At 40.9% G+C, this 14,341-nt stretch overlaps 1 protein-coding gene across 8 annotated transcripts in view; it reads left to right on the top strand.

Moving 5' to 3' along the window:
• Nucleotides 1-14,341, top strand: part of DIP2B (disco interacting protein 2 homolog B) — a 231,165-nt gene that overhangs the window by 136,045 nt on the left and 80,779 nt on the right. For all 8 annotated transcript variants that reach the window (XR_004965843.1, XM_036297858.1, XM_036297860.1 and 5 more), the window contains one exon: nt 13,863-13,988. Coding sequence is in view for 7 of the 8 variants with exons in the window: in XM_036297858.1 (XP_036153751.1) it covers nt 13,863-13,988 (126 nt within the window). In the remaining variant the exon portion in view is untranslated. The remainder of the gene's footprint in view (nt 1-13,862; nt 13,989-14,341) is intronic.

The following is a 14,341-nucleotide window of genomic DNA, read 5'->3' as shown; positions in this document are numbered from 1 at the left end:
GAGTCAGAAACATCGATGAGAGAGAAACATCGATCAGCCGCCTCCTGCACATCCCCCACTGGGGATGTGCCCGCAACCCAGGTACATGCCCTTGACCGGAATCGAACCTGGGACCCTTCAGTCCGCAGGCCGACGCTCTATCCACTGAGCCAAACCGGTTTCGGCTGATTGTCATTCTTTTCTTTTTTTTTTTTATTTAATTGATTTTTAGAGAGAAAGGGAGAGAGGGGGGAGAGAGAAAGAAAGAAACATCTGTTTGTTGTTCCACTTGTTTATATTCACTAGAGGCCCAGTGCATGAAATTCATGCATGGGTAGGTTCCCTAGGCCTGGCCTGTGATCAGGGCCGATCAGGGCCTTCCGGCTGCCTGCTGGGGCCTTCCTTTGTTCTGTGCCGCCCCCTGGTGGCCAGTGCACGTCATAGCGAGGGATCGATCTCCTGGTCGAACTTCCGCAGGAACAATTTGCATATTGGACTTTTATATAGAGAGATAGATAGTTTGGTTACTTCTTATATGTGCCCTTACTGGAGATCAAACCCACAACCTTGGGGTATCCAGAGGACACTCTAACCAACTGAGCTATCCAGCCAGGGCCTAATTGCCATTATGTTAAGTCCTTTAATGTTAATCTTTTGGGCAGTTAGCCACCTCAAACAAAACAAAAGCCAAAAGGACTTTAAAGGAGTATTAGTATCACCTTATTCAGCTCAAACATTAGCACTGGAAAATGATACCTAGCTCTAATGTGCTTCTGGCGGAGACGTCCAAAAGGTAACTGTGTCTGGGGACTGAACTTCGGAAGTGATTTCTTTATCAAAGATCAAGATGAATTGTGTGCTGGTGAATGAGTCAAATCCAGTTAACAGGGAGCAGTCTGTTCTTATCAAAAAGAGGCTTTGCTGATACAGTAACTGTGAACATCTCCTTTTCACATGCATTTATGAGCCTGGGTTTATCATGTTAGAAAATAGTTGGGTGTTTTTATTTGTTCTGTGGTCTGAAGCTATGAATCCTTGTGGCAGAGAAAGATTATTCAAGTGGGCCTTTAAAAGCTTGTTTAATGTGAATAATTCCCTAGTTTTAGCAAGTTTGCTAGCACATGTTTCATATCTTATGCAAAAATAAACTTTTGGAAAAGTTTATTTAATTGTTTAGTGTGAATATTTGATTTGCTGTTGTTCTCTTATTGAAAAGTGCTTTTTCTGAGTATAAGCAGTTAATCATTTATTTTCCAAGACAGCTAAGAGAAACATATTTCATCTAATATAAAAAGGATGCTTTATATATTTCAACATAACTAAAATCAGGTTGTGTTTTATATAAAATGACATCATAGATTCAATTAAATATGGCAATCTTGGTTCAACTAAGTAAACCTCAGGGACACTGAAACAGTATAATAAATATAAATACAGTAGAAAATATTTCACTTCAGAGCTAAGAATTAGTTAATATTGTAGTCTTAAAGTGATAGTGCAACAGTTTGGAAATATCTTTTACACTTTCAATCTTCATACACTTTGACCCAGAAATTGCACTTCTAGGAATTTATTTTAAACATACACATATGTGCACAAAGATAAAAATGTGTATTTATGTATGTATGTGTGTTGTAGTTTTGCTTGTAGTAATATAATGATTAAATAAATTATAGTACTCATATACAATGGAATTCTATGAAAGCTGATTTTAAAATTCTGTGAAGGCTCACCAAAAAATGAGGTAGATATGGAGAGATGTACAAAATATATTTTAAAGTAACAAATGCAAGATATTATGTATAATATGACGCAATTTTGTGAATAGTAATAATAATACTTTCATATATTAGTATGTACAAAGACACAGAAACTTGGAAAAATATGTACCCCAAACTATTGAGGTGCTATTATTTCTTTTTTTAAAATATATTTTATTGATTTTTTACAGAGAGGAAGGGAGAGGGATAGAGAGTTAGAAACATCGATGAGAGAGAAACATCGATGAGAGAGAAACATCGATCACCTGCCTCCTGCACACCCCCTACCGGGGATGCACCCACAACCAAGGTACATGTCCTTGACTGGAATCGAACCTGGGACCCTTCAGTCCGCAGGCCGACGCTCTATCCACTGAGCCAAACCGGTTAGGGCGAGGTGCTCTTATTTCTAGGAAGTGGTGGTTCTAGGGAAATTTTTCACTTCAGCATTATATGTATTTAGATCTTTTTTCAATATGTATATTTTTCCAGTTTTCTTATTGTGGTAAAATACAAAATACATGTAACATAAAATGTATATATATTAATTTTAAACAAAAAATGGCAAAAGATATTTTTAAAGTGATAGCCATGGATAAATGATTTAAAACCTTAAATCAATTATTGTTCTTATTGATTCTTACTCTAAGTGTAGAGTCTTATGATTTATTGCTGGGAGTTAAATGCAATAGTAACTCCCTCTGTCATCCTAATTGAGAACTTTTGCTTATCTCTGTCCAAATCTGGTCTCTGACCTGGTGACATTTACTATGGTGGCTGCCACTGGTACACCGAGACCATTTTATTTCTATTTTAACATACTTTCTCATACTAAGGAAGGTAATTGTATTCAGTTCAGCAAGTATTTATTATAGACTTCCTATGAGTTGAGCACAGTTTAGATCAGCCATGGGCAAACTACGGCCCGTTTGAAATGAATAAAACTAAAAAAAAAAAAAGACCGTACCCTTTTATGTAATGATGTTTACTTTGAATTTATATTAGTTCACACAAACACTTTATCCATGCTTTTGTTCCGGCCCTCCGGTCCAGTTTAAGAACCCATTGTGGCCCTCGAGTCAAAAAGTTTGCCCACCCCTGGTTTAGATGCTAGAGAAACACAGATGAAAACACAGCAATCCTTTTATAAGCTACAGAGGCAGCATGAAAGAGGGTATGACCAGGGAAGGAACCTGGGCACTGGGTACGTCAAGGGTGAAGTCTAAGCCATTTTGAAGGATGAATAGCCATTTGCTATATAGATATCACAGGCTAAAAAAAACAAAACCACAATTTATAAAAATGGGGGAATGTGAAATGCAAAATTAACATTTCACTACGCTCCCCTATCAACACTGAGTTGTGCCAAAATTAACGTGGTATCCTAATGTTACAGAGCTTAATAGTGGTCCTCCGTCTTAATGTTAAAGTGGTTGGTACCTCAGAACTTGGTAAAAATGGCAGGACTTTGTTGAAGTGAACTTTTCTACTTACTGACCTAACCTACCCACACATCTACCTTTTAGTGTATGTATGTGTGTGTGTGTGTGTGTGTGTGTGTGTGTGTGTGTGTGTATCTATATATCTATATCTATATCTATATATCCTATCTAATAAAAGAGAAACATGGTAATTGGCGTACGACCGCTACCCTTCCCATTGGCTAATCAGGGCGATATGCAAATTAACTGCCAGCCAAGATGGCGGCCGGCAGCCAGGCAGCTTAAACTGAACATGAGGCTTGCTTGCTTCAGTGACGGAGGACTGCAACGTTCCCCGCCTGCCTTGCCGGCCTCTGAGCTTGCAGTTTAAAAAACATTGTAACAGATATAGAAGCTAAAAAAACCCCGGAAACCAGCTTTCAGAGAGCTGGGATCTCAGAGCTGGAGTTGATACAGAGTTTCAATTATAGAACCGAAATAAACCAGATACCTGTTTTCAGCAGCTGAGGCCTCAGAGCTGGAGCCAAGCCTCAGAGCTAAAGCTGGCCCAGAATTAAAAAAAAAGAAAAAAAAAAGAAAAAAAGGAGCAGTTGGGAGCTTCAGTCCCAGCCTGAAAACAGCCCTCAGCCCCTCACCCAGACTGGCCAGGCACCCCAGTGGGGACCCCCACCCTGATCCAGGACACCCTGCAGGGCAAACCAGCTGGCCCCCACCCATGCACCAGGTCTCTATTCTATATAGTAAAAAGGTAATATGCCTCACAGCACCGGGATCAGCAGAGCTGAGAGGCCTCCCGGCACCGGGATCAGTGTGACAGGGGGCAGCACCCAAACCCCCTGATCGCCCTGCGGCTCTGTGTGTGACAGGGGGCGGGGCCACAACCTCCCTATCCGCCCTGCTCTGTTCGTGACAGGGGAAGGCGCCCCAACCCCCTGATCAGCCCTGCTCTGTGCCTGATAGGGGGGAGCTCCCAAACCCCCTGATCGCCCTGCTGCTCTGTGTGTGACAGGGTGCAGCGCCCCAACCCCCTGATTGGCCCTGCTCTGTGTGTGACAGGATGCGGCGCCCCCCCCCCCCACGGGCCCTGCTCTGTGTGTGACAGGGTATAGCCATAACCTCCCCATCGTCCCTGCCCTGATTGTGACAGTGGTGGTGCCCCAACCACCTGATCGGCCCTGCTCTGTGGGTGATAGAGGGCGGCGCCCCAACCCCCTGATCCGTCCTGCTCTGTGTGTGACAGGGGGGAGCTCCCCAACCCCCTGATGGGCCCTGCTCTATGCGTGACTGGGGGTGGCGCCGCAACCTCCCCATGGACCCTGCCTTGAGTGTGACAGGGGGCGGTGCCCCAACCCCCCAATCGGCCCTACCCTGAGCATGACTGAGGGTGGCATTGCAACCTCCCGATCCACCCTGTTCTGTGCATGACGGGGCGGCGCCCCAACTCCCCAATCGGCCCTGCTCTGAGCCCGACCAGGGGCTGCACCTAGGGATTGGGCCTGCCCTCTGCCACCCGGGAGCAGGCCTAAGCCAGCAGGTCGTTATCTCCCGAGGGGTCCCAGACTGCGAGAGGGCACAGGCCGGGCTGAGGGACCCCCCCCCCCCCCCGAGTGCACAAATTTTTGTGCACCGGGCCTCTAGTCTATATATATATATCTGTTTGTCTATCTAAAATAATGTCCTAGAAAAAATAAAGAAAAAGAAAAAAGTGGAAGCCGAAACCGATTTGGCTCAGTGGATAGAGCGTTGGCCTGCAGACTGAAGGGTCCCAGATTCAATTCCCATCAAGGGCATGTACCTGGGTTGCAGGCACATCCCCAGTGGGAGATGTGCAGGAGGCGGCTGATCGATGTTTCTCTCTCATCGATGTTTCTACCTCTCTATCTCTCTCCCTTCCTCTCTGTAAAAAATCAATAAAATATATTAAAAAAAAGAAAAAAGTGGAAAAAAATGAGTCAAATAATATCCTAACAGGTAAGAGTTCTTGGTGTCTGTTCTGCCCTTGGCCCTTACAGCCCAGCTGTGCCACTTATGTACCATGTCTTAAACACGTCATAAAAACAAGCCAATAATAGAAGCAGCTACTATAAAACTGTAAAATAACATTTTCCACTTACCTTTTTAAGAAAGATGAAGAAATGGTCTGCCGCTATCTATAGATGTGAGAAAATGGACACCCTCCTACCCTGTTGGTAGAGTGTTATTTATCAATAATGACATTAGGCGTGTGGGGATATGTTTGTTATCCATTTGTGCTTCTTCTATAAACTACCTGTTCATTCCCTAAGCCTGTTTTTTTTTTTTAAATTGGGGTTTATTTTTTCTAATTTATTTGCAAGAGCCTTTTTTTTTAACTTAAGGATAGTAACATTCAATTTCCTTACTAGTTATAATGGTCTGTTCAGATTTTCTATTTTTTCATGATTCAATTTTTATAGGTGGTATGTTTGTAGGAATTTATCACTTTCTCTTTTTTTAATGTTTTTATTGATTTTTGATAGGAAGGGAGAGGGAGAGAGAAATAGAAACATCTATGAGAGAGACACATTGATTGGCTGCCTCTGGCACACCCTGGACCTCTTGGATCCACTGAGTCACACCAGCTGGCTATCAATTTCTTTTAGGTTATCCAATCAGGCATATAATTATTCATGGTAATCTCTTTTATTTCTGTGGCATTGGTTGTTTTTGTTTGTTTGTTTTTCTTTCTCTTTTTTTCCCTTTGGTTGTTTATTTTTTCTCTTTCATTTCTGGTTTTAGTTATTTGAGTATTTTCTCTTTTTCCCCCCTATAAATCTAGTTTAAGGTTTGTCAGTTTTGTTGCTCTTTAAAAAAACAAACAACAACAAAAAACCCCACAACTTTTATTTTCATTGATTTTTCCCCCCTACTTTTAAAATTCTCTATTTTGTTTATTTCTGCTCTAATCCTTGTTATTTCCTCATTTGGCTTACTTTGGTTTGAGTTTGTTCTTTTTTTTTTAGTTCAGGTATAAAGTTAGATTGTTGACTTGAGATCTTAAAATAAAAAACAAAGCACTATAAAAACAATGTCAGAAGTCAAATGACAAACTAAAAGAAAATATTTCTAACATACATCAGAGATAAAGAGGTACTGTACCTTACATATTAAGAACTCTTAAAAATTAAGGAAAAATAAACTTAGAAACCCAGTGGAAAAATGGTCATATGACATGAGCATTCATTTCACTTACAGACAAATAAAAACAAACATTAAATAGCCCTTAAGTACTCTGTAAAGATATTTAATGTCACTAATGATAAAAGAAGTACAAATTGAAAGTATACTGAGATACCATTTCTCAACTACCAAATTGGCAACAACAGAAAAGCTAGACAACACATTCTGAAAGTGAGGCTATGGATAAACAGACACTCCTATACATTACTGGTAGTAAGGCACTATGATAAAACTCTTCTGGAGGGGAATTTGGCAAGATGTAACAAAATTAAAAATATATTCACTTTTTGATTTAGGAGTCTCACTTGTAGGAATTTACCACGAAGATATACTCTCATCAGTATAAAAATATAATTGCATGAGGCTCTTTGTTGCATCATTATTTATAACTAGAGGCCCAATGCATGAAATTTGTGCACTCGGGGGGGACGGGGGGAGAGCGAGGGTCCCTCAGCCCAGCCTACAACCCTCTCGCAGTCCAGGAGCCCTCAGGGGGTGTCCGATTGACAGCTTAGACCCGCTCCCCCTGATATCAGTCACAAGTAGTGGGTTTCCATGTATTCACATCTCTGGCTATGAATTGGGGTTTTCATGAGCCCCTCCTCAGGTTTTATAATTTGCTATTTCGGCTTACAGAAAGAACCCAGGGAAATACTGTGATCTGTTCATTATGAAGGCTACAAATGATCAGCCATATAGAAAAGGTAACTAGGGTGAGGTCCAAAGGGTCCCAAACCAGGGAGTTTATGTCCCTTTGGTGTTTGGGATGCACCATCCTGTTGTCCTGTGGATGTGTTCACTAACCAGGAAGCTCTCCAGACCCTCTTGTTTAGGGTTTTTGTGGATGTTCCATTACATGGGCATACTTATTAAATGATTAATCATTTAATCCCTAGCCCTTATCCCATCCCGGGAGGATGGAGGATAAGGTTGAAGGTTCCCAGCTTCTTTTTAAAAAAATATGTTGTTATTGATTTTTAGAGAAAGAGGAAGGGAGTAGGATAGAGAGATAGAAATACTGATGAGGACTGCAGATTACTAATTCGGGGAGGAAACCAAGATGGTGGCATAGGTTAACGCCGGAGATTGCTGCCTCGAACAACCAATTCAAGGGTACACCTAAAAGACGGAACGGACATCATCCAGAACCACAGGAAGGCTGGCTGAGTGGAAATTCTACAACTAGGAGGAAAGAGAATATCATGCCCAGACTCAGAGGAGGCGCAGTGCTGAAGTGAAATACTCAAGTTCAGAGTGCGCGTGGAGCGGGCTGGCGGTGGAGGGCGCAGTTGTTGTTTTCAATTGGGAGGGAGTTTCAGACTCTGAGCTCCAGATCCAGGCAAGTCTCTAGGGACCCAGACTCAAACGGGAGAAGCGGGACTGTCTGGCTTCGGTTGGAACTCGAAGGCAGCTTTCTCTCCGAGGTTTGCAGCGGTTGCTGGGACTCTGTGAGGCAGAGCCCCTAGGGACGGAACTGAGAGCAGCCATAACTGCTCGCTCCGGCCCCCCCTGTAGATCCCTGGGGACCCGCCCCGCCCAAGCCCTGCGCAGAGCCATTTGCCGGATAGCCTCAGGCAAATGCTAGATTAGCACTGCCCTAGAGATCCAGCACAGAAGCTCTCCCACTGCAGACACAGCTGACTCTCATAGCCAGTTAGCCTGGAGGTCAAATCACCCCTGGTATTGCCGACAACAATCAAGGCTTAACTACAACAAGACTGCGCACAAAGACCACTAGGGGGTGCACCAAGAAAAGATAAAAAAATGCGGAGACAAAGAAACAGGACGCAAATGTCAGAAATGGAAGATATAGAGCTCAAAACCACACTTTTAAGGTCTCTCAAGAACTGTCTAGAAGCTGCCGATAAACTTAGTAAGGCCCTCGAAAAGACTGGTGAGACCGCTGATAAGTGTAGTGAGATCCTCAAGAAATCTAATGAGACCCTCGATATTGTGATAAAGAACCAACTAGAAATTAAGCATACACTGACTGAAATAAAGAATATTGTACAGACACCCAACAGCAGACCAGAGGAGCGCAAGAATCAAGTCAAAGATTTGAAATTCGAAGAAGCAAAAACACCCAACCAGCAAAGCAAAATGAAAAAAGAATCCGAAAATACAAAGACAGTGTAAGGAGCCTCTGGGACAGCTTCAAGCGTACCAACATCAGAATTATAGGGGTGCCAGAAGATGAGAGAGAGCAAGATATTGAAAACCTATTTGAAGAAATAATGACAGAAAACTTCCCCCACCTGGTGAAATAAATAGACTTACAGGTCCAGGAAGCGCAGAGAACCCCAAACAAAAGGAATCCAAAGAGGACCACACCAAGACACATCATAATTAAAATGCCAAGAGCAAAAGACAAAGAGAAAATCCTAAAAGCAGCAAGAGAAAGAAACTCAGTTACCTACAAGGGAATACCCATACGACTGTCAGCTGATTTCTCAACAGAAACTTTGCAGGCCAGAAGGGAGTGGCAAGAAATATTCAAAGTGATGAATACCAAGAACCTACAACCAAGATTACTTTATCCAGCAAAGCTATCACTCAGAACTGAAGGTCAGATAAAGAGCTTCACAGATAAGGAAAAGCTAAAGGAGTTCATCACCACCAAACCAGTATTATATGAAATGCTGAAAGGTATCCTTTAAGAAGAGGAAGAAGAAGAAAAAGGTAAAGATACAAATTATGAACAACAAGCATGCATCTATCAACAAGTGAATCTAAGAATCAAGTGATCAAATAATCTGGTGATCATAATAGAATCAGGGACATAGAAAGGGAATGGACTGACTATTCTTGGGGGGAAAGGGGTGTGGGAGATGCGGGAAGAGACTGGACAAAAATCATGCACCTATGGATGAGGACAGTGGGTGGGGAGTGAGGGCAGAGGGTGGGGCGGGAACTGGGAGGAGGGGAGTTATGGGGGAAAAAAGAGGAACAAATGTAATAATCTGAACAATAAAGATTTAATTTAAAAAAAAAAAAGAAATACTGATGAGAAAGAAACATCATCAATCAGCTGCCTCCTACTGGGGATCAAGGCCACAACCTGGGCATGTGCCCTGATCAGGCTTTGAACCGTGACCTCTTGGTTCCTGGGTTGATGCTCAACCACTGAACCACACTGGTTGGCCCCACCTTCTAATTATGGCTTGATCTTTCTGGTGAACTGCCCCCATCCTGAAGACACTCCTATCACTCACAAAATTACAAGGGTTTTAGGAGCTTAGTGTCAGGAACTAGAGAAGAGACCAGACGTGTTTTTCTTTTTCAGAGGAGAGGGATGTATAGTTCTTATATTGTTTAACTACAACATTGGGAAGTACCTATGGAATATGTATAAAAGCAAATGATCCTAACTGTATTATTCAGTAGAATAATATAACCACACCAATGAGGGAAAGGGTAAGAAATAACTCAAATAGACTTTGAACACAGTATTTTAACTCAGACTAAAGACAAAAAGAACTGCAAATACTGAATTCTAGTTAAAAAAATTATTTTTATGGTAATACTAGTGGCCTAGTGCACAAATTCGTGCACATTGGAAGGAAATTAACTAGAAGAAATATTTTAACGCTATTCGCCCTTTCTCTATAATAGAAGTGTCAACCAAATTCACGATCAACAATGATATCAAAACACACACGTACGATTAGTGCCAGCGAGAGCTTTATATGTATCTCGCATGTGCGAGTCAACTTAGCCTTTTATAGATATAGAATAAACTTGCTTAACTAGACCTGCTTTCTGATTTAGCTAAACTTTTTCCAACCCAGTGAAGCACCGCAACTTCTTTTTCAGGTAATTGTCAGCAACACAGCAGTAAATATCAACACAAAGCAGATTATTGTTGTGGGTCACACAGGGAGAGCAAAGGGTAAAATATTTAACTGCAGCAGTGTTTGACTATATTCTGTGCAGTAAGAAAACCTGAAGTCATTTTCAAGGTCCACCATTTCTTACTTCCTTTCAGTCAGGTCAAGTTTCTAAGCTTTCTACATCTTCGTTTTCTGGCTAATGAAAAGAAAATAGGATTCCACTGAGTCTCCTATCTACCTACTCCAGGACTTCTGTGAGGATCAAATGAGACGAGGCACGGGAAAACGCTTCACAGACATTTGGTTACAGTGTAAAGTGTTTGCACCTGACTATAAAGCAAGTCATGTTCCTGGGCTGACGAAACTGCAAGGAGGCTAGTCATCACTAGGGAGAGGAAGCCGGGCGTTGCTACTTGATGTCATTCCCCTGACGAAGGGAAAGACACTTAGCATATTAGCCTTTTATATAGATAGATAGGATAGCAGTTTCAAAGCTACTTTTTGTATATTGTAGGACTGAGTGAACAAGTGAAATATATAGAGGATATTGTGAACCAGGTTTCTTACTGTTAGAGCAGTGGTTCTCAACCTGTGGGTCATGACCCCTTTGGCGGTCGAACGACCCTTTCACAGGGGTCACCTAAGACCATCCTGCATATCAGATATTTACATTACGATTCATAACAGTAGCAACAGTTATGAAGTAGCAACGAAAATAATTTTATGGTTAGGTCACAACATGACCCAACCATATTTAAAGGGCCAGAAGGTTGAGAACCACTGTGTTAGAGAATGGAGTTACAAATGGGATGGAGGAAGATTAGAATGAATTCTGTGGTGTTAAATTGGAATTGGAGGTATTAATATGAACTCATGGTTTTTAATATAGATGAAGTAGATGTAGATATATGTGTGAATATTTATGTTTATATTTATGTTACTTTATTTTTGGAAGGGCTTAGAACAGCCGTGTGCAAACTACAGCCCACGGGCCGGATCCGGCCCGTTTGAAATGAATAAAACTAAAAAAAAAAAAAAAGAAGACCGTACCCTTTTATGTAATGATGTTTACTTTGAATTTATATTAGTTCACACAAACACTCCATCCATGCTTTTGTTCCGGCCCTCCGGTCCAGTTTAAGAACCCATTGTGGCCCTCGAGTCAAAAAGTTTGCCCACCCCTGGCTTAGAAGAAAGATACCCCAATAGCACAGAGCACTTCCAATAGTAAGATCTTGGTTCTAAGTACCATTCTCCACTAAGAAGAGCCAAGGCTCCTTGGAGAAATGTGTAATTTTAGTGCTGGAGCAGGGAACGGACCATGAGCCTGAAGCATCTTGTACCAGAAAATAAAGAATTGTTCAAAATGGTAGGGATATGTCAAAAGGACATAAGAGTTGGTTTGAAGGGGCTCCTGTTGGGCAAATCTGGGATAATATGAGCACAACATCAAAATAAGTAGCAATAGTAACAGAATAGCCATGGAATAAAATGAGGATCAATAGGTCCATATTGATATACAGTCATGCACTGCTTAACGGCAGGGATATGTTCTGAGAAACATTGTTAGGCAATTTTATCATCGTACAAACATCAGAGTACAGTTACACAAACCTAGATGGTATAGCCTCCTGCACACCTAGGCTGTATGTTATATCCTCTCGCTCCTAGGCTACAAGCCTGAACAGCATGCTACTGTACAGAACAACATGAGATTAAATCAAAGCACAAGAGAAAACAATACAATCAAGACACACAGTGAACACAAAATGTATGAGGCTGTGCCTGGGTAGCACAGCATATTATTTACAACAAACTTTTTTTATAAGAAAGAGTACAATCTAAAATAACAATATACTAAATACATATTAATAGTAACATAGTTATTTCCATTATCCGATATTATGTATTATACATGATTGTATGTGCTATACTTTTATTCAGTTGGTAGGGCAGTAGGTTTGTTTACACCAGCATCACCACAAACGTGAGTAATGTGCTGCGCTACAATGCTAGGCAACAGGAATTTTTCATCTCCATTATAATATTTCTTAGAATACCAACTAATAAATACAGAAGGGATGATGGAGTTCTAAAACCACCATTTTATAATTATTATAGAAATAATTGATTCATCCAAGAATCATCAGTGGATACTAAAACTAGTGGGTGAAAGTTTAATGAAGTATATAACACTTATATAGTCTCAAAAGTATTCAGCCACAAATTAGTTAAAGGGAAAAATAGTGGCTTTATAGTGAATTAACTTAGCAGACACCATCTTAATCAAGTGACCAAAGTTACTATCACCAGTAGTAAGGCAGATGCATCCTAACATCATGTTTCAAGAAGACACCTTACTTCTGTGGTCTTCCTGCCAAAGTACACAGTCTGAATAATTACGAAGAAGTATTAACAGAAACAAAATTAAGGAACATTCTGCAATATAACCAATCTGTACAAAAATGTCAAGGTAATGAGAAATAAAGGCTGAGAAACTATTCCCGGTTATAAAGAGACATGACAACTAAATGTGTGATACTGTATTGGGTCCCAGATCAGGGAAAAAGGCAAAAAAACTATAGAGGACATTATTGGGACAATTGGCTAACTTGGAATATAGGTTGTGGTTTAGATAATAGTTTGTATAAATTTTTAATTTCTGGATTTTAATCAATGTACTGTATCTATGTAAGAGAAAAATCCTGTATACCTCAGCAATTGTTGGAATTAATCTTAAGGAAATAGGATTGAACATGGGTGATAAAGTGAAAATACTAACTTATTCTTGCAGTGAATAGTTGCTATGAATAGTAGCAAAAATTGGAAATAAGGTTGCTTAAATTATGGAACATCATACAGTGAAATACCATGCAGCCCTTAAAATTATTGTAGGTCTATATTTACCCAGAAAGATGTTTCTAGTTAAATTAGTGAGACTTTTTGTTGTTGTTGTTGAATGAAACAGGACAACTCAGGCTGCCTTAAATATCTAGGGTAGATCATAGAAACAAAGGAACAAATGAGAAATCTGTAGAAAGGGAGAGAGAGCTCTAGGGAGCTCAACCCTGAACTTCAAGGAGTTTTCTCCTTTCGAAGGCAGTGTCAGTAAGTGACTCAACTCTAGGACCTGCAGTTTTTTGATGCAGAGTTTACCCCATGCCCCAAAGGATCTGCTTGTTCCAGCCTTATAAGGGGTGCATTTATATATTACAGACAGGCCTTTAAGGATGGTTTGCATGGGGATTGGGCCCATTGCTCGAGGAGAACTAGGGAGTCACTTCATTTGTTACCTACCTCAGTGGGATTGTGTAAGAGAAAAAAAAGTCAAAGCAGAATCCAAAATACTGTGTACAGTATGGTCTGATTTTGTAGAAATGTAAAGTGAGTTTCGGAGTAGGAGTAGAGAATCAAAAGTTCTGTCTAGTTATGTTAATTTTAAGATTCCAATTAGACATTCAGGTGGAGAGCTGAATTCTTTTGTGGCCAAAGTGACGAACAAGTAACATCAGCCTTTATATTTTAACACAAATGATAAATAAAAATCACCTAAACATCCCCTTTCCTACCGTTGAGGCAGTGATAGGTCAGCCCACAGAAGTAAAATACTTTAAGAGCCAGGAGCTGATAAATGCAAATGTTTACTCTTTCAGATATTCACACAGAAGCCGTTCAGGCCGCACTGGCAAAGCATAAAGAACAAAAAATGGCTTTGCCCATGCCAACCAAAAGGCGGTCCACATTTGTCCAGTCTCCTGCGGATGCCTGCACGCCTCCTGGTAAGTTTGTCAGAATCTTTCCCTCTGACAGTTGCTACTTTGATGTTCCTGAAATAAGTTCTAGTCTTTCTTTCTGAGGTAGGAGCCAGAACTCTCCCCTCCTCATCAGAGGTGTATGAGGGTACACACTGGAGATCAGAGGTATATGAGAGTACACACTGATGGGGGCTTGTTTTGGTTGTTGCATTGTAAACAGCACACAATAAGAGGCCTTAAGAGTAAAGCTATTAAAAAAAATTTTTTTCTCCTTCGGAATTTCTGGCATATTATTGCTATACCCCCAAAATCATGTCATAAATATATACAGGCTAACACAGCTCTTCTGTGCTTAAATAGCTATTTTCATGGACATT

Source organism: Myotis myotis, unplaced genomic scaffold, assembly GCF_014108235.1.
Source record: "Myotis myotis isolate mMyoMyo1 unplaced genomic scaffold, mMyoMyo1.p scaffold_m19_p_3, whole genome shotgun sequence".
NCBI lineage: Eukaryota > Metazoa > Chordata > Mammalia > Chiroptera > Vespertilionidae > Myotis > Myotis myotis.
The sequence above is the reverse complement of the archived record's forward strand: the minus strand, read 5'-3'. Positions and strand labels throughout refer to the sequence as shown.